Raw genomic sequence first — 24630 nt, forward strand, 5'->3', positions numbered from 1 at the left:
GTGCGAAAGACTCCTTCATGTGCAATAACGAACGTCAGTTTTCCTTCTGGTATTTATGTTCATCATTGTTCCTTCTGAACTGCAGTGGATTATTTACAACCTTCATGAGGGAATAAATGTACTTTCAAGCAGTAGTCGGAATGCACAACTACTGACACGGATGCCTGCAATATGATCATAGTTGAGCACCACACATTATGCTTACAGCGCGTTTTTGAGCAATGAAAACTTTCTTTCTTAGAGATGCGTTGCCACAGAAATGTGCGTAACATTGAATAAAAATGTGCAAAATATGTTAACCTATTTGTGTCTCTCTAAAATTTGCGATGATTCTAAGTTCAGATGTGCCTGAGAAAAGTTGTTTTCGGGGGTTCCAAAATCTGCTTCTCCAGTTTAAATTCTTATCAGTGTTGACACAATAATTTTGAAGTTTGTATAATTTTGTTTGATTTGAATTAATTTATTGTGGGTTCAAATAAATGTGCAGAACTGAAAGCTATCTTTTTAAAATTGACAGTGAGACCATTCGCAGAATTCAAGTCAATGATATTTTTAAGAACATTGTTTACCATTTCTTCTGTTTCTGTATGCAAGCTTGGATTGATTATAATACTAGAGTCATCTGCAAAAAGAAGTAATTCCGCGTGGTGTATATTAGACGGAATACCATTTACACATGAGGAACAACAGTGCACATATGACTATGATTTCTCCCCAGTCAAAATGTCCCCAGTCAACAGATAGGTCGCAGGAAATAGCAACTGGCGCTTGTAAAATCTGGTGAGTGAACATGTAAGTAGCATTCTGAGTAGAGTATTTCTTCTGAAACCCAAACAGTGATTTGCCGAGGATATTGTTTTTTTTTTTTTTTTTGTTTTTTTTTTGCTATGATGAGATACTATTCTAGAATATATCACCACACCAAATATTTTGGAAAATGTCAGCAGTGAAACAGGTTGGTAGTTACTGACATTTCTTATTACCTTTCTTGAAGAGGGATTTAACAATGATGTATCTAAAGGCTTTGGAAAGATTCTTTGAGCTAGTGATGCCTTAAATATTTCATAAAAGACCAGGCTTGAACAAATGTTTAGTAATGTATTTGAAACCTCATCAAAATCAGATGGGCTTTCATTTTTGAGAGGATGTATAATTTTCTTAAATTCATGATAAATTCATATGATTGAATTTTACGAGAGTTGCTTTTTCAACATACTACCGTGATTTTTCTCTTGAACTGTTCGTTCCTATATTTTCTACTCTAAGAAGTGATTTTATTAAATATATTTGCTACCTGTGACGATTCATTTATAGCCGTGCCATTCAGTTCAGTTTCTTAGTGCTGCTATCTTGGTCTGCGGCTTGTTGCACTGTCTCTAGTTTCACTACATTCCATACAGCCTTTCTTAGTATTTTTCAGTATTCTTTCTAGTGTGCAGCTACTGCAGGATCTCTACTTGTTCTTGCTAACAATTAATTCCCTTTCACAAGGTTAGAAGATTGTTTAATCCCTCTAGAGGTCCATGGTTTATTTACATGGCTGTTTAATGGATATTCTGATCAGCTTATGCAGAAAGTTATTTTCAGATATTAGTTTATCATGGAATAGATTTTCCCTTTTAGCAAATGAAGCGCGCTCAGCCGATCCTGTCCTTGAGTTTATAAGTGTTAGTGAGATGATATCGGTCATTTGAAGCTCTCTTCGGAGAAAACAACCTCCTTCAATAGCATTTTTCTAAGATTTCTTTCGGTTTTTAGTTTGCCTCCTCCTTGAGTTTCGCTCCCATTGTTGCTGATTAAATTCCTGTTTTTACCCTTCACTAAGCCACAGAGTGGGCGCTTGAGACCGTAGCTGTTTTGCGCCCTAAAATCATAAGCCAAAAAAAGGAATGGATTAAACTTTGTTAGCATTTGATTCATTATAAATTTCATTCTAGGTCGTCTCTTGTAAATTATTCTTACGAATATTTGGCGAGGAGTCAATAATTATTGATTTCCACTGAGGAGTATCCATATTGTAAACCCCTCTGTCATTTATCCTATCCAGTATACCTCCATCCCCATAAACAGGCACTGCACTGGGATTTCGTTTTAGTGAACAGTAGCCTGCTTAGATCATTGCTCACACGGCACACGGTAGTATTAACCCAGGCATTAGAACCTCCACAAAACTCCATGTTGTCACGTGGCTAAAGCTTCGCAATACTAGCGACCTGGTACCCTCTTCTTAATTCTCCATGTACCATCTGACTCACACCCCCTCCTATGGCCGCTATCTATTCTTTTGGTATCGACCTAAACTTAGTTCCTTTGCTAAAAGTCTGGTGCACCCTAATATGACCTACGAGGCTCATCCCCTCCTACTTCAGGATATTTATTCGATACTGTAAGCTCAAATGTAGATGAAGCTGAGGAGCTGTTCCCGTTTCGCCCACCTTTACCCAGTTCCCACCGTTTGTTTCCCACTTCAACCTGCCTACTTCAGACTTCGCGTTTTTAATTCAGCCGGAAGGGCAGAAATCTTTGCTTCCTGTTCAGCGATTCTCTTACCTGTTCTGCAGAGCCTACAGTTCCATGGGAAGGACCTCGTTTAGCACCCCATTCATTTCCCCACTGCAGTCCCCCAAGTGATTCTAACCCACAGGCTAGACATAACACTTAGTCTGACTATTCTACAGCAACATCTCACTTACCACGCTTAAAAATAGATTACACGCCCCAAAATAGAATTAAATCACTGGACACACTTTACACTGCAAGAAATTTTATTTACTAGCCGCAAAAATTAGGCTTAAAAGTTAGCGCTTCTGATGTTTAATGTAAAAAGTTAATTATTTCCGCTTACAAGTTAGCTCTCAACCCCAGATCTGTTAATTTAGTCGCAATAGAATGTAACATTCGCAGGCTGTATGGGAACAACGTCAGTTAAACTCATAATTTTCTTGATATCCAGCCGAGTGACTTAACAGCTCTAGAACTAAGTGTACCTGCAGCTCATAGCCGAATATCAACAACTCAGTCTCAAGTTTCATAGTTGCGATGAGCATTCTTCAGCCGCTACTCCTTGTACAGAACAAGGTGGCGCAGCAGTCATGTCTCTGGACTCCGGCCATCCAGGTTCGTGGTTTCTTTGGTAACCCTAACCAGCTGTTCCCAGAAGAAACGATTCTTGCTTTGGGAGAAAGAGGCCCATTTGTAGGCTGTGCGACATACTTTGCTACTGATAGACTGGACGTAACCATGGCGACCTAATTTGTTTTGCACATTACGATAAGAGCGATTCATCTGAATAGATTGACGATGTGTAATGCCTGGTGATGGGAGTACACGGTATCAAATAATAAAAATTAATGATCTGAAGATGGCTCGTCAATGAGCTGAAACTAGTTATCAAAGGTGTTCTAGCGATCTTGACGTAAGACTTTTTATCCACGTATTTTAAAACAGCAGCTCGCATATCTCCCGATTTGACAGTGTCAAATAACATGTTTCTGTCCGTTACATGAGATGTATTTTCCTTTTAGAATAGACATAACTTTTTCGTACATTTACCTCAAATTAAATTATATTTACAAATACTTGTCAGTGTTGTTCAGTGCAATTACGGAAATGCTGATGATAAATTCATAATGGAGCTGAAGCGTTTGGTGAATCGATGAGTGGAACTTCTTAAAAAACGAGTTGACACGTCTGCTAAATTTTGTTTCATCTATTAGAAACACGAACATAGGCCACGATAGTAACAGTAGGAACGGGATATAAACACATAACAGTAACCTATGTTATTCTATGTTACACGTTCTCAGCCAGTATTATGCTGGTGAGCTGAAGACAAGCGCAAATCGTAAAACTGCCAGTTTGAAATTAGAAACATAAAAGTATGTGACAGAGTTCAACCCAACTGCGAACAGTTACCTAACGCTAGCAATTCGATGCCTAAGACTAACGACAAATGTGCATTGTCTACTTAGATACATGAATTGCTAATTAGTTAGCACACTAGACTCGCATTCGGGAAGACGACGGTTCAATCCCGCGTCCGGCCATCCTGATTTAGGTTGTCCGTGATTTCCCTAAATCGCTCCAGGCAAATGCCGGGATGGTTCCTTTGAAAGGGCACGGCCGACTTCCTTCACCGTCCTTCCCTAATCCGATGACACCGCTGACCTCGCTGTTTGGTCTCTTCCCCAAACAATCAAATCAATCAAATTCTGTTGTTTCACATTGCACATACGTTTCTTCCGTGATTCGCTCTTAGCTCAAGTACAAGCGCACGAGTAGTACAGATAATTAGTAATCTTCTCTCTGGCTGTGAGTAATTCATCTTTTTTTCTTTTTTCCTTTACCATATTGATACACTTGTCAGTTTGCAGTTATATAAACTTGTCTGTATGATGGAAAGTATTTTTTAAATGGCTTGCTTCGTCTCGTTTTTGCCTATAACGGTTTCACGGCACAAAGTTCTATTATCGAGTACGTATCAGGTTCAGTGTAGTGGAAGGAGACTTTTTATAGGCCCATATCTGCCACTAATCAAAACATAATATACATTGTCCATTATGCGTATCGCATAATATGTGCATAGTTTGTAGCCTATATTTTTTAAGGATCCTCTAGAAATGATACGGGATGGACTTCAAACTTCATGGAGTATCTGCGTGTGAGCAAGCGCTTGTGTTGTGACTACTGACGACAAAATCTCCAATTTTTCTTACACGGTATAACATTTTTGATTACTTTCCTCAGACCGTTTTTAGATATGATTAAGTCGTAAACCAGCTTCTATCCATCTCTTGAGCAAACGCTGAGAAGTTTGGCGAGATGAAGTTTTCAATGAACAAATGACACAACGTTGTTTTGGAGTACATTAGAAATAACGGACATATGAAATACAAAAATAACTGTTTGTGTAGCGACAATAGTACACACAAATCAACAGCTGCTATCCACTAGAAGATGGATGTACGAAATGAACTGTCTTGTTATGCTGTAGTTAAAACGTTAATCTTCAGAAAATTACTAGTAACATTTTCTGTGATTACGCGAACAAATACAACTGATATAGGCATTCAACGGAATGCGACATGGTTGCATCAGAATACAGCTTGACCGAGGAAACGATTTGCCTTTATTCCAGTTAAACCCTATTATTTTGCACAACAGAACTGCGGTCTGTAAGATATAATGAATTTGTTTTTCAAGTAAGGCTGGTAAGACATAAAAATGTAACTGCAAATGAAGCTATTGAAGTTTAACGCAGCAAAATTTGAGGATTGTCAAATGAAATTTTTATTCGACAGCTGAAGCCTGTAAGCTATTAGTGCTGATAGTTCAAAGTGCCACGGGCAACTGAACGAAAACCTGTACAGACGTAACATATCAACAAATACCTCCTTCATATCTGCTGTTATGAATACCACCAGAACTAGTTATTTACTGGCTATAAATTTCGATGTTAAGAATGTAAAAATAAGACTGCGTCGTATGTATTAATGACGCTACGTTTCACTTAAAAGTTAACGGTTTAGTAGCTGCCTCATGAGTATAGAAGGCTGAAACTAAGCTTCAGTTTGACTGCAGAAAACGTGGACGCCATGAACGAGCAGTGTTACAGTAAGTCAGGACATTTTCCCGTTTAATCTTTTCAGAAGTGAGTCATGAAACTGAAGGTTTGTTAGAGTATTCCAATGCTTTACTGGACATTATCCTTTTGTGGTTGTACATACGTGCATTCCTCGGACTTCAGCAATTCTGTGAAGTTTGGAAGGTAGGAGACGAGGTACTGGCAGAAGTAAAGCTGTGAGGATGGGGCGTGAGTCGTGCTTGGGTAGCTCAGTTGGTAGGGCAAAGGTCCCGAGTTAGTCTCGGTCCGGCACACAGTTTTAATCTGCCAGGAAGTTTCATATGGAGGAGAAATCACTATCGACGTATGTGAGTACTGAATGACTTTAGTTACGGTAGCGTTAGACCCTATTTTACGTAAACTTGCCTCTGTCCAGTATTGGGATTTCCTAGAATTCACGCACACAACCTTGTTCAGGTAACTGCATACAACGAGCTACTAAACGGAATGTGACACAGATCCTATCGAAAATTCCACCAACCTCTAGGAGTAAGGAGCAAACCACGCACCTTCAGATCAAGCTCGTATTTCGTAAAAACAGTTTCCGATTAATTTTTTACCTCGTATAGGAAATAACTATGTAGTGGATCTCGTGACAAGTTAAACGGGAGAAAGCAAGTGATCACTGCAAATCTTAAATACTGCCAGAAAAAAATTACTACGCCTGGGTAGACGACGTCGATATTGGTTCGATGATGACATACGCCTCCTCGGGGATTGTAGATGTGCTGATAATGCTTTCACCGTCGTCCGCCAACAGAAAGCGTAGTGGCATAGCTATCAGTGCGTCATCTGTGTCTACCCTTTAATAGGGAATGCTCACAACCAGAAGGCGCATCGTGTTCCAAACGTGTGAAGCAAGCAGGCAACCATGCCAAGGAGGCGCACTTGGGCGTCGTACAGCTAACCGAGCGAGTTTTAAAGGGGTGAAATTGTGGCCTTCCAAGTGGCGGGATGGACCTTTCGGAGAACTGCCTCATTAGTTGGACGTACTGCGTCAGTTGGGCAACGCTGCTGGAATCAGTGGTCACGTGAACATTCTCACACCCGTATACGAGTTTCTGGACTTTCACGTAGCACAGACGCCCTCTGGGACTGTCCTAAGGACGTACTGTAAGGATAGCAGTTGCAGATCGTACAGTTACCACAAAGCAGAAAGAGGGATTGTGAGCCCAGACATGTCAACACGAAAAGGTTATTAGCAATGGGTCTTCGGGCACGCACAACTTTTGTCCGTCTTCCACTCAGGCCACAACATCGACATGTATAGTTCGACTGGTGCGATCAGAGTACTACTTGGGACGTGGAGTAATATGCAGTGGTCTTCAGCAATGAAAGATTCTGTCACACAAGTGATAGTCATGTGCGCGTATGACTTCGAGCTGGTGACAGCTGTCTTGTAGAGTGCATTCGTCACACGCATTGGCCCCACCCGTGACCTTACGGTCTGGTGTGTGATAAGCTACAACTCCGGTTCAGCTGTAGTATTTCTCAAGTGGACGTTAACCAGCTTGCGGTGCGTGCAGAATAGTGTTAGACCAGTTCTTTTGCAGTTCTTACAACTGGAAGGTCATGTGTTGTTCCAACAGGATAATGATCGGCTGCACACTGCCCATTAAACTCTACGTGCTCTGCAAGATATGCAGCGACATCCCTGGCCAGCACGATGTCCAGCCTTGTCTTCCAATCGAGCACGTGGGTTGTGATGGGACGAGAAGTGACTTGTGCGACTCGTCAACCAGCAACTATTATAGAACGACGTGAACGTGTCGAGCAGGCGTGGTATATCGTATCGCCATCTATACAATCGACTGGATGGCAGAGTTAGCAGGTGCATTGCTGCCAGGGGAGGCTATACCGCGTGCTTATGAGTGTTTCAGCCTGGGTCGATACCTGGAACCTCGGAATCGCTTGAAATGTAATCTTTTCACGTACTCCATATGCACTGTGTAAACAATGAATGTTGAGTGAATTGCTCTGTTGATAAATACAGTCGTGCTGATTAAGCATCTAGCACCATCCAGATCTACATTCAAAAAGGTGTTTTTCTATGTCATTTGACGACACTTTTGAAAGATCCTTTGGTACTCAATAGAGAGAGAGAGAGAGAGAGAGAGAGAGAGAGAGAGAGAGAGAGAGAGAGAGAGAGAGAGAGAGAGAGAGAAGTAAAGATAACTGTTTGTCGATATGCTCCCCGCAGAGAGGGGAACGTTGTCGGTAAGGTGCTGCAGCGAAAAATGTAGCAAATATTTTTCCCCGTTCGGCTTTCTGAGCCGAGCCTCGATTTTAGCCTGCAAAGCCGCCTAGTGGCTGTGTAATCGCGGACTGAGGCGTGTTTGCCATCGGTATTGCAGGTGTAGCTGGAGAGAACGAGGACCAGGAGCAGGTGTGCGTGGCGCCGTTTTGTTAAGTCTCCCGCAGCCCGCCGTTATTGAAACTTGCCACTCCGCCGGGATCTCCTGTCCTCTCTTCTGCTGTGCCTCTGTGAGTTTTCTCTTTCCTCTGGCCCTGGGCAGGTTGCTACCGTTCAGCAGCTCGCAGCCGCCTCTTCACCAGATGCGCCTTATAAGGCTCACAGGAGTGCACTCTGAAAGAAATTCCTTATGAATGTCACTGTCATTATCACGGTCCCACGTGACTTATTGACAGCGCTGCTTCACGTCAGCCGCTACTACTCGTCTCAACGTTCGATACGTTGTAGTCGTAACATGTCACGGTCAGTAAGTAGGATATTTAATTTGTAAGTGGTGTGTGGCAGATTTCTACTGGATTTCTTACACAATGCGCTGCAACTTTCTCGATGTCCTCCGTCAATCCCATCTGATACGTATCGCACACCGCGCAGCAGTAGTCCAGTTGATGTTAATGATGGACAAGCGTATTGTAGGCAGTCTCTTTAGAAGACGTGTTGCGTCTTCCAAGCGCTTCACCAAGAAAACAGTGTTCGGTTCGCTTTCCCCACGGCATTATCTAAGTGGTCGTTACTGTTTCAGTACTCATGTGGATGACTTGCCACTTTCCGCACCGTACAGATACCTTGTCTATATCATTCTTAATTAGTTTTGATCTTCTAATAACTTTACGAAACAGTAAATGACAGCGTCATCTGCAAACAATATAAGAGGGCTGTTCAATGTCTCCTAAATCGTTCAAATAGATCAGGAATAGCAGAAGGCCGACAACACTTCCTTGGAAAGCGTCATACATCACTTCTGTCTTACTAGATGCGTGCATGCAGTTTGATAGTAGTTGCTTGTGGGGGACTGAGTCAAAAGCCTTCTGGAAATCTAAAAATATGGAATCAGTTTGACAGCCCCTGTCGATAGCTCTCATCACTTCGTGAAAATAAAGAGCTAGTTGTATTTTCTGAATTCGTGTTGGCTATTTGTGGATAATTCGTTTTGTTGTAGGTAATTCATAATGTTCAAACGCTCTATATGTTCCAGAACCGTACTGCAAATTGAAGTTAGTGATGTGGGTCAGTAATTCAGCGGATTACTCTGTCCTTTCTTGGGTACTGGTGTGACCTGTGCAACTTCCCAGTCCTAACGTACGGATCTTTCGACTAGCGAGAGGTTGTATACGATTGCTAAGTGCGGAGCTATTGTATCAGCAAACTGTGAAAGGGACCTAAATGGTATACAGTCTCGACCGGAGGCGTGCCTTTATTAAGTGATTTAAGCTGCTTCACTATGCCAAGTATATCTACTTCTAAATTGATCATGTTGAGTTATTCTAGATTAAGTTCTGTAATATTTATAAGGGGCGTTCAAAAAGAAACGAGCCTGAGGCATAATTACAGAAACCAGTACCTCTGTGTTTGAAGTATTGACCCTGGCTGTTGAGACACTTGTCCCACTGTGACACAAGCCGGTGAATGGCTGTCTCATAAAATTCCCGGGGCTGCGATGTTAACCAGTTCCGCACGTATAGCTTGACAACCTCGTCTGAGGTGAATCTGAGAGGTTATGTTGACGTTCTTCTTTGACTGATTCACTTCCGGCAACACGAGACAACAGTGAATGCCCAACGTTACTCGCAAACCTTGACCATCCTTCGCCAAGCGATCAAAACAAAACGGTCAAGCGATCTCACCCATGGGGTCATTCTGCTCCACGACAATGCAAAGCTTCATACGGGCAATACAATCGCGGCACTCCTGCGGAAATTCAAATGGGAGGTTCTCGGTCATCTTCCATACAGTCTGGACCTCTCTACCTGCGATTACGCCATTTTTGGTCCCCTTAAAAAGACTCTGAGGGGTAAACGATTCACCTCGGAAGACCTCGTCCAGCTTTACGTGCGGAACTGGGGAATTTTACGAGACAGCCATTCACCGCCTTGTGTCACTGTGGAACAAGTATCTCAACAGCCAGGGTCAATACATCCAACATAGAGGTACTGGTTTCTGTAATTATGCCTCCGCCTCGTTTCTTTTTGAGCGCCCCTTATATTTAGCCTTCCTCGGCGAAGGAATTTCGGAAAACGGTTAACATCCTGTTTCGTTTTCTTACGTCAAATAAAAGCAGTGGGGGAGCGTTCCTAAATGGCATCTCGTATAGATCAGTATAAAACGGGGAATGTCACTGAATTTTTCAGTTGAAAGCTATTGACGCTTGCTAAAATTGTCTGCTGACGATACAGCAGACGTGAGTAGTATGAGGCGATGGGTACTGCTGCCAGCCATCATAACAGCGTTTTGATCAACTTATCCATGATGATCGGAAGATCACGGCCAAAAAATTGTATGCACAGCTTAATGCTGCTTGTAATGCCATAGACAAAATGCTACGAAATTATGGTTATCATAAATTGTGTGAGAGATGTTTTCCGCAGATGCTTACACAAGTCCAAAAATATCATCGAATGGAAATTTTTCGGGACTTGCTGGTCCATGCCTGGCTGAAAAGACAAACAGCCAAATGGTGTGCTTAGTCTTCTGCGAAAGGTATGATGTGTTTCTTACGCATGTCTTGGAGCTCTACAGCAACTGTCAGGTCAGAGAAGACAATATTCTGTTTGCGAAAAAATGACATCCATCCTCATAAGTAATGTGTCCATGAACGCATTGCCAAAATTGTTTGGACTGCCCTACCACATTCGTCTTATTGACCACCTGGCCAAAATTTTCGAGATTCAGATTATGTCGTCAGAGCCGTAAGACAGTCGATAGCTCCGCTATTTCACATTTTTACAAACACGGAAAGTAGGGTCTTGTTCATCGTCGGAAAAAGTGCATAATGAATAATGGTGATTATGTAGAGAAATGATGGTATGGAGCTGAAATTTTACTCTATTAATTGTTTTTGTGCTTTCTATTGTAATTTCCTTGAAAATAAATGAGGCGTTAGTTTCAAAATGACCCTCGTATTTGCACTGTTGCACAAGGAAGCTTAGCATAAAGAGCCCATACAGCGAGCGTACAGCCTTAATTAACATGTAACACAGTTTCAAGAGCAATAACTATCTGCTTTCAACTTATATTACTGTAACAGTTGCGCCAATTGCTCTCGCAGAACGTAACTAGGGGCCTCTCGACATCAGTACCGAAAAGGTGCTAGATCATGCATAATGGCAGAGGTCGAATGCATTTATTCGTTGTAAATATTTTACCAAACAACCACAAATATTAGGAAGATAACCTACAGCAACGCGTTTCGGGAGTGAAGCTCCTGTCATCTGGCTAAGTTAATCCTACATAAAATGCTCTTCAAAACCACTCTAGATCAAAATACGGAAAGAAATTAAATTATTCGGGCATGAAGTCCTCCTCTTTAAAAATGACAACACTGGATTCTCTGCTCCACTTACCCATGTTACCGCACATCCTCCAAAGTGTTGCTGCCGTAAGGCGGTAAACACCGGTCATGACAGCTGCCTCTTCGTGCACCAGTACTTCGTAAACGCATTTACGGGTCTGACAGATGGGGCTTGTCTTCCGAAACGTGCTGCAGTCGATAATGTTGCTAATATTAGTAGTTGTATGTTAAAATATTTATAACGATTACCTTAGCAACCGCTACACAGGTCCTTAAAATGGATGACATTACAAATATAGTGCATTTAATTAAAAACCGCGCTATATTTTGAATTTCCTCTTAAAATTTTACGTGATAGACATTGTTGCGAACGGTATCTGACACCATGGTGAAGCTTGGCCCGTCACATTGCACGGAACAAATGGAAATCCTTAACAACTAATTCGTTTACACATACCTCACTTATAACTCTAGGAATATTACCAACAGTGTCTAATAATGAAACTACGAAATCGAAAATTTTCTAAGACGGGGCAACTGTCAAGAGTTTAGTGAAAAAAATAGGATAGAAGAAGACAGTCACGCCGTACTAAAGACTATAACAACTCTTAGAAGTAATAAGAACCTCACGATAAACCAATGTGTGAGAAATAATTTGAACTCCCTATTGGAGGGCACACTACATTTTTTGATATATTACACTCCGTTTCGTACGCATTGTCATTCGCCAAATATGCACGCGCTTCTGCGCAGACTGCCATTGTACTCTCAGGGTTGACTTCATATCGTTATGGTACTAGTGATGTTACAGGAATATGTTATACTCGGCGCTTTTCACCTGGCCGGTAAGTACTGTATGAAAATACTTTTTACTGAGGACGCCGATCGAAACATGATTGTGAGGATCTATATCTTATTGCATTAATAGGGAAAGTAACTAGGTACAAAGAAAATGGCATGGATCCGAAAGAACAGTATTAGCATTGTTCCTCGACGGATGGTTCGTTAGTTGCAACCTCTCGAAGAACAGAAACGTGCACACAGGCGTGATCATGTCCTTGCTTAAAACTTCATTTTGACACTGTCGGCCTACATACGTCATTCTGGAGTTCTTCCTCTAATAAAATGAGTAAATGACATAAGAGAGGACGGGACAATACAGCTGAGTGTTACGCGAACGATTGTGGTATTTATACTAGCATAGTTCATGTCGAGTGTTACATAAATATATCATGGCAGCGCGGCACACGGACCACGATTCATATTTTCTTTTTTGCATCCACATTCACTGGGCAGCCACCTTGCGCATAACTCGATAGCGCCATAAATTTTGCACCACTTTCTCGGCGTAGCTGAAGCCAACACGTTGCTTCCTGGGACCTCCTTCAGGGTGTAATCGGACAGCTCGTTTTTCAGTTCACCTGCACGTCGTGAGCAGCGATTAAAAAGCTCGCGATCCCATTGCGTCCACCTTTCCTTGCGGCCATAACTCAGGAGCCAATATTTCAAGGCGACTAGCAGCTCCCTCTACGGATGCAATTTTCCGCGAGTCGACTCAAAGGCCATAATTCGTTCAGCCAGAGGTCCCAGTGGTGCTCCTCTACGAATAAGTTGCGTCTTGAAATTCTGGCTTCGAGCGTGTGGTGTGGTAGATCTGCGGCGTGCACTAATTCCCCCGTACGTAGAACTGTTCAGTGCATCGGCGTTCTTAGCAGTGCTGCATGGACAAGATTGACATGACTTCAGTGTAGGAACTGACTGTGACGTCGGCAAGTCTTGGGGGCAACGCGAGTAACGCCATGGCTTGCACCTCGGCAGACACGAACAGTAAGGAAGCTTTCCATGCAACGTGTGAGACTAGGAATAAAGTGAACCAAATGTTAAAATATGATTAACAGCAAAGAGAGTAATAGTTACCATCACAATGTTTCGAAAAATTCGATTACTCGTAGTTTTAAGATTTTTACTATCATTAACTGATTTTGTTGTCTGAAACCATCGATTATCAGTGTATAACAAAATAAGTAAATAATTGTCTTCTACGATATCGAGGTGCTGTCAAAGCGTATTCTTCAGGAATGAAATTAGAGCTCGTCTATCTTCACGGCCCCATCCAAATGAAGAACAGGATGAAAGATGGCCACATAATAAATGAGTGCCCTTGCATTCCTCCTGATTAAGCAGTAAGCATTGTGTTCGTAACTTAATGCAGTGACCCCTTCTAAGACGCTAAGGTATTCGAACCAAAGTCAGCCAATACGAATGCTAGGCGGTACTTCAGTTGGTTCTGGCCCGCGGCTTGCTTCTCGACTGGTCGTCTTTCGGAGGGGCAGGGGTGCTGACCTATCGCTCGCTGCCGTTACGGGACGCCATACCAGGCAGTTTTTTAGACCTTTGTCTAGTGCGCAAGACCGAAGCCTTTTAGCAGTACACGTTTATGAAATATTGTGAGATGCATATCGCCACTCGCATTGCATTTAGTTCAGTTTTAAATGAACTTTACAGGATTATCGGGTTTTTATAAAATCTTATGGTCAGGGCTGCTTTATATGTGATAACTCGGGGTGGCAAATGCAGGGCTTTGTTGGACTTGGGGTGCGCTTCGCGGCTAGTCGCCGTGCGGCTCCACCTTGCCCCACACGGAGTCGCCCAGTATGGACACAGGTGTGAGTGGAATCACTCAGACGCACATATTGAGGAAGAGGCATGCAACCTACACGTGTACCACTTCTTGATTGTGGGGCTAGCCAGTCGCATGGCAGCTAGGCGCACAGGTGTAAAATCTCCTTTAGCTCTCGTATAGCACGTGTGATCCGAAATCCATTCCAGTGACAGGCATCCAAGTCGCAAGTGGCTTCCACGCAGTTTGTCAAATTACGTACTGTTTATTCCCGTGGATTTTATTAAAGTGTTTGTAAATACTATACAGAATGCATCTAAAATGTCTGCATCAGGCGACGGGCCTTAACCGTGTATATGATTCCTTACGCAATTTACAGACTGTCAATACATTCAGCATACACTCATTCGTTTGTGTCGCCCTTTTCCCTGAAACACCGGAAACGATCTCACGTAATACATAGAACCTAATACGTAAAGGACACATTTCACTAGCGTGTTCTCTTTGAACTTTTCTTCTGAAAGTGCTTTCCAGATTGTAAGGGAAATTTTGATACTGATGCAGTTTCTCTGTTACCTTCAGCGGGAGAGGCGAACTACTTGCACTTATTAATACTGGTCAAAGAGCAGACTTTTCAGGTTGTTAAGCACTAATGGGCGATCGATATGAGGGCACGTTTTCGGAATTAACAGCATCTGTTTCGGTGTTATTCGCTACGCTTTCAGGTAATGAAACTAGGAGCTCACCGTCCACCATACATTTTCAGTGTTCAGAAATATATTACTACTAAATCATTCCCCCTCCCCTCCCCTCCAATACTGCGCTTTTTGCTTAAGCTTGCTCCCCTTATCATTAATCAGATGGCATTATCCTTTAAAATTGTGTCTTCTATTTGGCGCTATATTTCGTCGTATAGATAATTATTTTAAACTTGGATGAAGACGTAAGTAAAAGTTTGAAAGAAAGCAGTTCACGAAGAAATCGTCCAGAATGACTTTCATTTGGCCGTGTGAAATTACCATTCTGGAATCAATCCTAGATCGTGGCTAAGCTGTTTCTCCCAGGAGTGCAATTCCATCGTGGTATAGATACCTTTAGAGATCAGAAAATAGGTAAGAGGTACTGGTAGAAGAGGAGACAGGTGTGATTCGCGTCTGTGGGTAGTTAAGTCGAGAAAAATGAGGTTCCGCGTTCGAGTTCCGGTTACACACGTCACTGATGACTAATGTCCGTATACTGAGCCGATATGAGCGGCCGACGCTGGCAGGAGCGACGCTTATATTCACTTCTTGGAGAGGTAGCGGCGTGGTCCTCGTCAGCGGGCTATTGGCTGACGTTTCCTCACCACCTTCTCTGGTCCTGCGTTCTTCCTCTAAGTTCCGGCGCTTGTGGTTACGCCAGAACATTACGCATCCTGTCTTCTTCTGACGCTAAGAAATGTTTGGAATCTGTGCCCACTCGTTGGCATATGGTGCGGTGACAACGTACGCCAACGTCTCTCTCTCTCTCTCTCTCTCTCTCTCTCTCTGTGTGTGTGTGTGTGTGTGTGTGTGTGTGTGTGTGTGTGTGTGTGTGTGTGTGTGTGTGTGTGTGCACAGTATTACAAAATATACATCCACTAATTTAATAAGGAAGTCCCAGAACCTTTCAGGAACCGCGAAGGTGAACAAAAAGATTTCCGATGTTGTAGGACGTGGAAAGATACCCATTACTTGTTGACTCCGCACCTTGAGCCACAACACTATGTTGCACGTGGGTAACGTACAACCATTTCTTTTACCTTAGGTTCTCCTGAAGCCTTTTAATGTCCGATACGTTATAAACTGAAATTTAATTGTAGCAAACCTTACCAAGAACAAATGATGAATTTTCACTGTGCCGTTGCCTTGAAGAGGCATACTTTTATAACAGACAAGTTAAAAAACGGAAATTCTTTAACCACTAATATGATTTTCCAGTCATATTATTACAACAAATCATACCAATAACAACGCATTTTGGGGAGGTCATCAATGTGCTGCTGCTTTAAAACCCATCAGATATGAGTTTCAACTGTAAACATTGAAATCCAATGTGACGTCTACGAAGTTCTGATTGTGCCGTAGAGCATTCTTGCCTTTTATTGGTTAAACTTTCAGTTGCACGTTGCCAAAATTAGCAAACTTACCTCGTGGTTCACACATAGCAATGCCTCCTCAATATAAAATACGAACTAAGGTCACAAAACTCCGTACAGCTTCCACGTCCATATAAAATTTTACATCTCATGTGAAGACCGCTTAAGCCTAATGTTCATGAAACTATGGCACACACTAAGTTTACATTACTTAAACGAGTCTCACCGCCTAAGGGAAACACATTTGACGTCTAGTAAAGAAAAATTCTTTTGTTTCTTCATCTGTCGGTCAGAATTGGTATCGTAACCACTTTCGACTTTCTATTAAGTCGATATGAGCTATGATGCCATTGGATTGAGTCAAGCCTCGAGGGAACAGTGAAGGAACTGGCCTTACAGGGAGACAAATAGACTTGTTAGCCACGGATTCTAATGAACCTTGGGTATGTTGTAGAGGGACATGTCGTGGGTACTTGGCTGGCGGCTTTTCATGCGACGCTCCGTAGTTTCCGACAGTATCAATGTTGAAGGTTTATCCAAATCTACTGTACCTGTAACGTTAATTATGTATCTACCAAGCCATCGTAGCGCTGCACTTAAGGTCCGTGGCTACCACGCTTGCGGTACAGGTTTAAATTCTGCTGAACAGTCGAAGTAATTTTATTTTTCAATTTCATCGTACAGAGTATCATTAAATAGTATAGGTCATGCAAATCCTGAAGCAATCTTTCGATGTATCTGTTGGAGTTAGTGAATTCGCCCTTAGATGTTTCATCATATTCCTCTACTTCAGGTGGATCTTCTTCGGGCTGTCCTTGCAACGCTTGCTTCTTCCGTTTCGCTGTACTCTTTCCACCCACACTGCTCTGACGATCCACCCACACTGCTCTGACGATGCGTTTGCGAACACCTGACGCTGGCGATAAATGCCAGCTGGCGGTTTACGGGACCTGGCAATTCCGTAACGGCCTGTGCGAGAGAGGGGCAACAAGACGTGAGATCACGTCTAGGAAACCCATATTTTTGGATTTTAGATGTGCACTACCAACGGAATAAAGTAATGACCGATTTATTAATGAAATTACTCTGACAAAATGAATATTTTTTAATAATTTTGCGTGACATTCTGTTTAATATACCATGCGATGATACTGAAGAAGAAAAAATATATACACAAGGCAGGATTTGAAGTCTTATCGCCTGCTTGGCAGCCGTGAACCCTAGGTGCTGCGCTGCACTTGCTCGGTTGAATCGTGATCAACGTTACACATGTAGGAGGTACGTATAAAACTTCAACATCGATTTTCTCTGAAGGGTCCGTCGCACGAAAAGCCACTTAGTCAGGTAGTCGGGACAGAAGCATCTACATAATACCAAAGACTCATCAAACACTGTGATTGACAGGTTTGATGGTCCCCTTGTCAGTTTACTCTGCGCACTGCCAGTTGTAATTTTTTGAGCTGTGACCTCGCAGTGTGTGCGGAGCCGTAATGGCGGCGTTGTTGTTTTGCAGACTGGGATGGCCTGGGCGACCGCGACCGAGTGACGCGGCAGCTGTCCGTGTCGAGCGACTCCAAGCTACTGGACGAGGACATCCGTGAGGAGGCGAGAGTCATCCTGCGGCCCAAGAAGCCGCCGCGGCCCAAGTCCGAGGTCTTCCTCAACAAGGAGGGCCAGCGCCGCACCAAACGCTACTCCGCCTTCGGGGTGAGCTGCCACGCTGCTTGCTGGGCCACACTTTCACAGAAATCTCGTAAAGAGGAAATACATGATACCCTTAAAGTAGCCCTGCTGCTGCTGCTGCTGCTGTGGTCTTCAGTCCAGAGACTGGTGTCATGCAGCTCTCCATGCTACTCTATCGTGTGCTTCATCTCCCAGTACCTACTGCAACCTACATCCTTCTGAATCTGTTTAGTGTGTTCATCTCGTAGTCTCCCTCTACGATATTTTACCCTCCACGCTGCCCTCCAGTACTAAATTCGTCATCCCTTGATGCCTCAGAACATATCCTACCAACCGATCCCTTCTTCTAGTCAAGTTGCGCCACAAATTTCTTTTCTCCCCAATTTTATTCAATACCTCCTCATTAGTTACGTGATCTACCCATCTAATCTTCAGCATTCTTCTGTAGCACCACATTTCAAAAGCTTCTATTCTCTTCTTGTCTAAACTATTTATCGTCAATGTTTCACTTCCATACATGGCTACACTCAATCGAAATACTTGTAGAAACGACTTCCTGACTTAAATCTATACCCGATGTTAACAAATTTCTCTTCTTCAGAAACGCTTTCCTTGCCTTTGCCAGTCAACATTTCATATCGTCTCTACTTCGACCATCATCAGTTATTTTGCTCCCCAAATAGCAAAACTCATTTATTACTTTAAGCGTCTCTTCTCCTAATCTAATTTCCTCAGAATCATCCGATTTAATTCGACTTCTTTCCATTATCCTCGTTTTGTTTTTGTTTATGTTCATATTATATCCTCCTTTCAAGACACTGTCCATTCCGCTCAGCTGCTCTTCCAGGTCCTTGCCTGTACCCCTATCATTTCTAAAAATCATAACTTGGGAACTATTAGACACACAGCTTCGTGGTTTGTTCGGAAACGTTTAGAAGCTCTGAAAATATTTTTCTGTTATGCCATAATTTCGGTGTTTTCACTACTCGTCACTCGTACAATATCAAGGCGGTATTAGTGTTCTGTCCGTGTACGAGTAAGCATTGCGGTATTAACAGACCTGATTTCTTCCTCGATCTGTACACGAAGGGTAGCAGTGTCATTCACTAGTGTCCTGTGTATATGATCCTTGACGTAACTGTTGTGCCGGATAGTCAGAAATAAATTGGGTTCTAAATAGGTGATAAATGACACGATTGTTGCACGCAGACACTCGTAAAGTGTAAGAATTGAAATATACTTAGTCAAAATCAACAACTATATTTTGTTACACAACTTCTTCTTTGAAGTGACAATGGTCAGAGTGTAGATACATTTACGTACAAAGATAGAACTAGTCTAACACTTGTGCTGAAATAGGCTGTCGTTGGTAATAAAACTCTAAGCACTGTTCACAGTTCACAAACATGTGCAAGGATTGGCAGATTAACTTAAGAGTCTAACGCTGTTCCGCCGAACACGGTACTCTTTCCGCTGCTTGCTGTGGACTAGGCGTCGACGGGAGCGTAGCCGGGCGTTGAACTTTCGTGTCCGAGTGTGGATCTGTTTCAAGATAGGCGCCGCCTACGGTGGCGCGGAAAACTTCCGTGGGTGTGTCTTGCTACTTTCTTCTCACTGGTGTGGCCCGCAATGCTCCGATAGCGAGGAGTGTGTTTGTGGTGTCGATAGCGAGCGCTGCGCCTATCGACAACGCCACAGTAACCTCACAAAAAGAAGTCTAATGGCTTTACGTCGGGGAGAGCACGGAGCCATGCAATGGTACCATCACAACCCAGCCACCCCTCAGGAAATGTCATCAGCACAACCCGCACGTCCAAGTTCCAATTCTGAGAGAAGATGGACGGCTGTAGCTCTTCGATGTACGATAGCAGGAACTACTCCAGGAAGCACAGGTAAACATTGTTTGGTTTCACGGAGCCCCCAATCCTGATGTAACGTCATCTGAAAACAAGCACTTTTTCGGGTAGGTGCTCTCAAAATCTATGGAGGCCATCATAGAATATGAGAATCCACAGCACGGAGAACGATCGCTCGGTACAGAGGTTGGACGATTTGCACATCTTACGCTTATGTGACAGTTTATGAACGGTACACCTTCGTTCCTGCTATTCGTGTGATGCACGACGATTTGACTTCTGGGGGCAGCGTAGAAATGTAGCTTGCTCTCTAACATGTGCTTCGAGACGTAGACTTTCCAGGAAAGATTTTTGACACTGTGTGCCTCTCTGAAGTTTTTGAATTACCTCATTATGCTTATTTACACCAGTTGTCCACTCCCGTACTGACACCCACAATTATCCATTATAGTTATCACAGATTTGGATTCTACATACCAGATGAGAAGTTGCGCCTTCTCTTGGTGTGTCCCAATTCTGATGCATTCAGTCAAAACTGCAACAGAGGAGGAACGAAAGAAATTTGAGAGCTGCTATAAGTTTAAAAAAAACCACTTCTCTATCTGCACTGTTTTCCAAGTCACGACTTTTTAAATGAGAGCAAGACTTCTACACCCTGTACCTGCTGTTAGGCAAAGTTAACGGAAGGTCAGACACGCTCCAATTTAAAGTAGTGTGTGATGTTACTGACTGTGAAAGAACGAACGAGATTGCGGAAAATACCATTGCTGCCATCCGCTGAAATTGCGACTAACAAAGTTAAATTTACCAGTGATGAGGCGGCTAAGGCAGGGAAAGTGCATACGGAACGTGCGAGAAAAATATTAAAACCGGGTAAGACGATGGTGCGCAAATTACAGCAGGAAGAACACGATGTTGGGATTAGCATAACTAAAATATTCCGCCCAAAGAAAAAGCAGAGTGCACACTATATCATTGATAATATGGACAAATGGGTCGTTATGCAGCAGTCTTTGCGATATTGTGAACAGTACAAGAAAATGCAAACTCTATGAGAACTTAGTGGCTTGTGTTGCACAGAGCTCGACTTATCCGAATAGCAAATGAACTCGACAAGAATAATGACGTGGGGTCGCGGATAGGTATCGTGTAACGGATTGGTTTAAGATGTCAGTTATCTGCCCTAAAGCCGTCCTACCTGTTCAGACTTCTTTCAGGACATTAGTCCCAAGAAAGCAGGCGATATGTACTTACCATCCATTAACAATGGCCTCGATTTTCCAGAGAGCTGAATAGGCTATTGTAAGGCGCCAGCGTAGTACGCTGAGATGCGTTGGTTTAATCCCAGTCCAACAGCTAATTTTTTTCTCATTTTGTTTTTTAATTGATGCTCTAGTCTCACTTTTGTTAACGGCTTACAAGCAATTTCATTACTTTGGTTACAAAATAATGGTAAAGAGAAAACTTAAAATTAATTTCATATAATATTTCAAACAAATTTATTACGGTGAGATTTATAATTTTAGTGTAATAGCCATCATTGAGGCGTAGGTTACATATTGCGCTGTGAACGTTTTATGGACGCCTTGCCACAGAGGCATTTAATTTTCAGTAATTTAAGGGGAACCTTTGTCACTAACGTTCTGCAGACACTGTAGTTCCGGTAATTTTGCAGCCATAAACCAATGTACAACCTAAATTCAGCGGTTTTCTCCCATACTTTGTCGTATACACCAACGCATTTTGATACCCACAAAAGTTACAACACGGTTTCAAATGTGTGTGAATTCCTAAGGGGCCAAACTGCATAGGTCCCTAGACTTACACACTACTTTAACTTACCCTAAGAACAACGCAAACACCCATCCCTCCACCCAATGTCCGAGGGAAGACTCGAATCTCCGGCGGAAGTGGAATGTGTAAGTTTGTTCCGAACCATAGATCCCCCAAAAATGTCAAACTCCGTACACGCACGACTACCTCATCACTTCGAAAACTGTTGCTGTTTTAATGGATGATAAGTAAGTTTATCTCTTACGCTTTCCAGGGTTGATTTATTCTGTGCGAATAGGAAGGGTTTCAAAATGGTTTTCACGGAAAAATGAGGCTTAAGAATCAAAATAACGAGTGGTTCAGTTACGTGAATAGTGATAGTGTCAGAGAAATGTTCTCAAACGAGCCGGTGTAAGTTCGTTGTGCTATGCAGCGCGTGGGCTTACGACCAGGAGCATTTGAGAGTATACTGTAGTCACCACCTTTCCTCCCTGTTCCTCCAGCGCTGCTGCTGCTGCTGCTGCTACTACTACTACTACTACTACTACTACTACTATGAGGGTTGGAACTTAAATCGTGGCAACTATTTATTCACAACCGATATAAAAGATTTACATGTTTCCACCTGTTACTGTCCTTCAAATGTAGTCACTAGCGTTATGTAGAACACGTTGGCAGCTATGTGGAAGGCGTAGTATACCGTTAGCAGAGCCTGTTCTGTTGACGGTGCGAATAGAGCGGTCTACTGCCTGTCGAATCTCTGGAACAGTTCTGAAGCGAATGCCACGAAGTGGTTCCTTCATCCTCGGAATCAGTCACAAGGACTTAAGGCCGGGGAGTATGGTGGATGGTACAGTACGCCCCAGTCCTATCGATGGAACAGAGCAGCCACAGACTGCGCTGTACGCGTCCGTGCATTGTCGTGCAAAATGGTGGGTGGGTTGCGCAGAAAGTGTCGCCGCTTGTTTCGGAAAGCTGGTCGCAGGTGATGCTCCAAAAACGAAAAGTAATACTGTGCATTGACGGTCTGCCGTGGAGGAACGTAATGCGTTAGGATAACACCATCACAGTCGTACACGAGAATCACAACTTTCACCATACTTTACATCACAGAAGCTCTCCTGCAAACCCTGCAAAACTAGCACTCCTGAAAGAAAGGATATTGGGGAGACATGGCTTTGCCACAGTCTGGGGAATGTTTCCAGAATGAAATTTTTACTCTGCAGCGGAGTGTGCGCTGATAGGTAAGAAGGTAGGAGACGAGGTACTGGCAGAATTGGAGCAGTGGGGACGGGTCGTGAGTCGTGCTTGGGTAGCTCAGATGGCAGAACACTTTCCCGCGAAAGGCAAAGGTCCCGAGTTCGAGTCTCGGTCCGGCACACAGTTTTAATCTGCCAGGAAGTCCATATAAGCGCACACTCCGCTGCAGAGTGAAAATTTTATTGTGGAAAAATGTTTTGTTGCACCCTCCAAGCAGGAGGCTCGGTTGATGCACCTCTCCTACGCAACTTCCATCTCTGCGTGACTATTGCAGGCTACATCCACTACAGACTTACAGTAGTCAACCTACAGTATCTCTGTCTAATTTTACCCCTTTCATCATTTTAATCTATAACCCGGTGAACCCTCCCTTGATGATCGGGATGCGTCTTACGAAACTATCCCTTCTTTTTGGTGAGTTATACCATAAATTCGTTCTTTTCCTTCAGTTTAGTCCCTCATTAATTACTCGATTTACCTACCTACTCTTCAGCATTGTTCGGTAGCGTTACATTTGAAAAGCTTTTATTCTCTTCGTCTGAACAGTTTATCGTACACCTGCCATTTCCGTATAAAGCTACACTAGAGACAAATGCTTCCAGAAAAAGGCTGTCACATGCTTAAATTTTTTTTGAATGTTATTAAATTTGCCTTCTCTCAAAAAGCTTTTCTTTTTATGGATACGTTGTGCGATATCTTGATACCTGCAAGTTCAGATATCTCAGCAATTCTTTAACATTCTCCAGCGAACGGAAGAAACAAAGAAATTAGCGTCGCCGAAGCGGTTAAAGAACGTGGCAGGCCCAGTTGGATAAGAAAGTAAAATTAATTATGCATAGCTCAAAATTTTGTGAGAATTTCATACGTTCAATTAAGATACTCCTATTCAGAGATAGGATGTAGACCGTAGTCTTGAAAAAACAATTGCAACGTTCACCTAAAGCAATTTCGGAGAAAATGCGAAACGCCTAAATCAGGATAATCACTGCTAAATTAAATCCATCACAGTCCATGCTGTTAATCTCTGCGCCATATCGCTATACACTCGTCCGGGGAGCCTCTCTCTTTTGGTCCTGCTGTAGCAGGTATGGCAATCTTTGGTGATCTATGCGCCTGATACATATACTTACTTAAGCTCGCGGACCATCTCGTCGCTTGAAGCAGAAGCAGCGCTCTTAGCGCATCAACTCAGACTATGACGTCAATGACGTTAATGTTTATAGGATAACTCACCGATGTGAATGGCACCCCGTTCCCGACACACCATGCCAACAAATTATGCCGCAAAACGCGTGTTTTTGCGGCTACATTCATTTTATGTTCACCCCATATTCAGATGTTTACATTTACTTAGATGTCATGAAAATTCTTTATTTGCGGCTTTTTACAATCTTCCATTGCAAAATTCTGCAGGGCCGTACTCTAAGCAATCGTGGGCCGGTGATGCGTCGGTTGCCTGCCCATGCACTATAGCATTCTGGTAGGGGTGGTCTGGACAGGGCTGCTACTACGAAAATCGCCTAGCATAGGTAACGATAAACTGGAGGATTTCTGGAGCAGCATTAAACAGATCAAAGTAATGTGTCGATATGCAGCAGTATTTTTGAAAATACGAGTGTTGCCCAGAAAGTAATGCACCGCATTTTTTTCTTCAATTATTTATTGAGTCTAATGAGAATTATTCACACGAAAGAATGTTGTTTTATGTACTCATTTTTTCCCCACATAATCTACGTCCCGTTCTATGGCCTTCCTCCAACGCGAAACAAGGGTGTGTATGCCCTGTCGGTACCAATCCTTGTCCTGGTGGCGGAGCCAGTGCTTCACTTTATGAACTTCCTTTGCTGATCTACAGATGCAGCGCCAACTGCCGAGTCGTAATGCTTCTGTCCTCGCGAATGACGTCAGCAGCCCGCTGCAACATGTCAGTTGTGACAGCC

At 42.9% G+C, this 24630-nt stretch overlaps 1 protein-coding gene across 2 annotated transcripts in view; it reads left to right on the forward strand.

Annotated features, from left to right (window-relative positions):
* Positions 1–24630, forward strand: part of LOC126175262 (cyclin-dependent kinase 14) — a 174577-nt gene that overhangs the window by 99414 nt on the left and 50533 nt on the right. For both annotated transcript variants that reach the window (XM_049921904.1, XM_049921903.1), the window contains one exon: positions 17632–17825. In XM_049921904.1, the coding sequence (XP_049777861.1) occupies positions 17632–17825 (194 nt within the window). The remainder of the gene's footprint in view (positions 1–17631; positions 17826–24630) is intronic.

The sequence above is a fragment of the Schistocerca cancellata genome, chromosome 3, assembly GCF_023864275.1.
Source record: "Schistocerca cancellata isolate TAMUIC-IGC-003103 chromosome 3, iqSchCanc2.1, whole genome shotgun sequence".
NCBI lineage: Eukaryota > Metazoa > Arthropoda > Insecta > Orthoptera > Acrididae > Schistocerca > Schistocerca cancellata.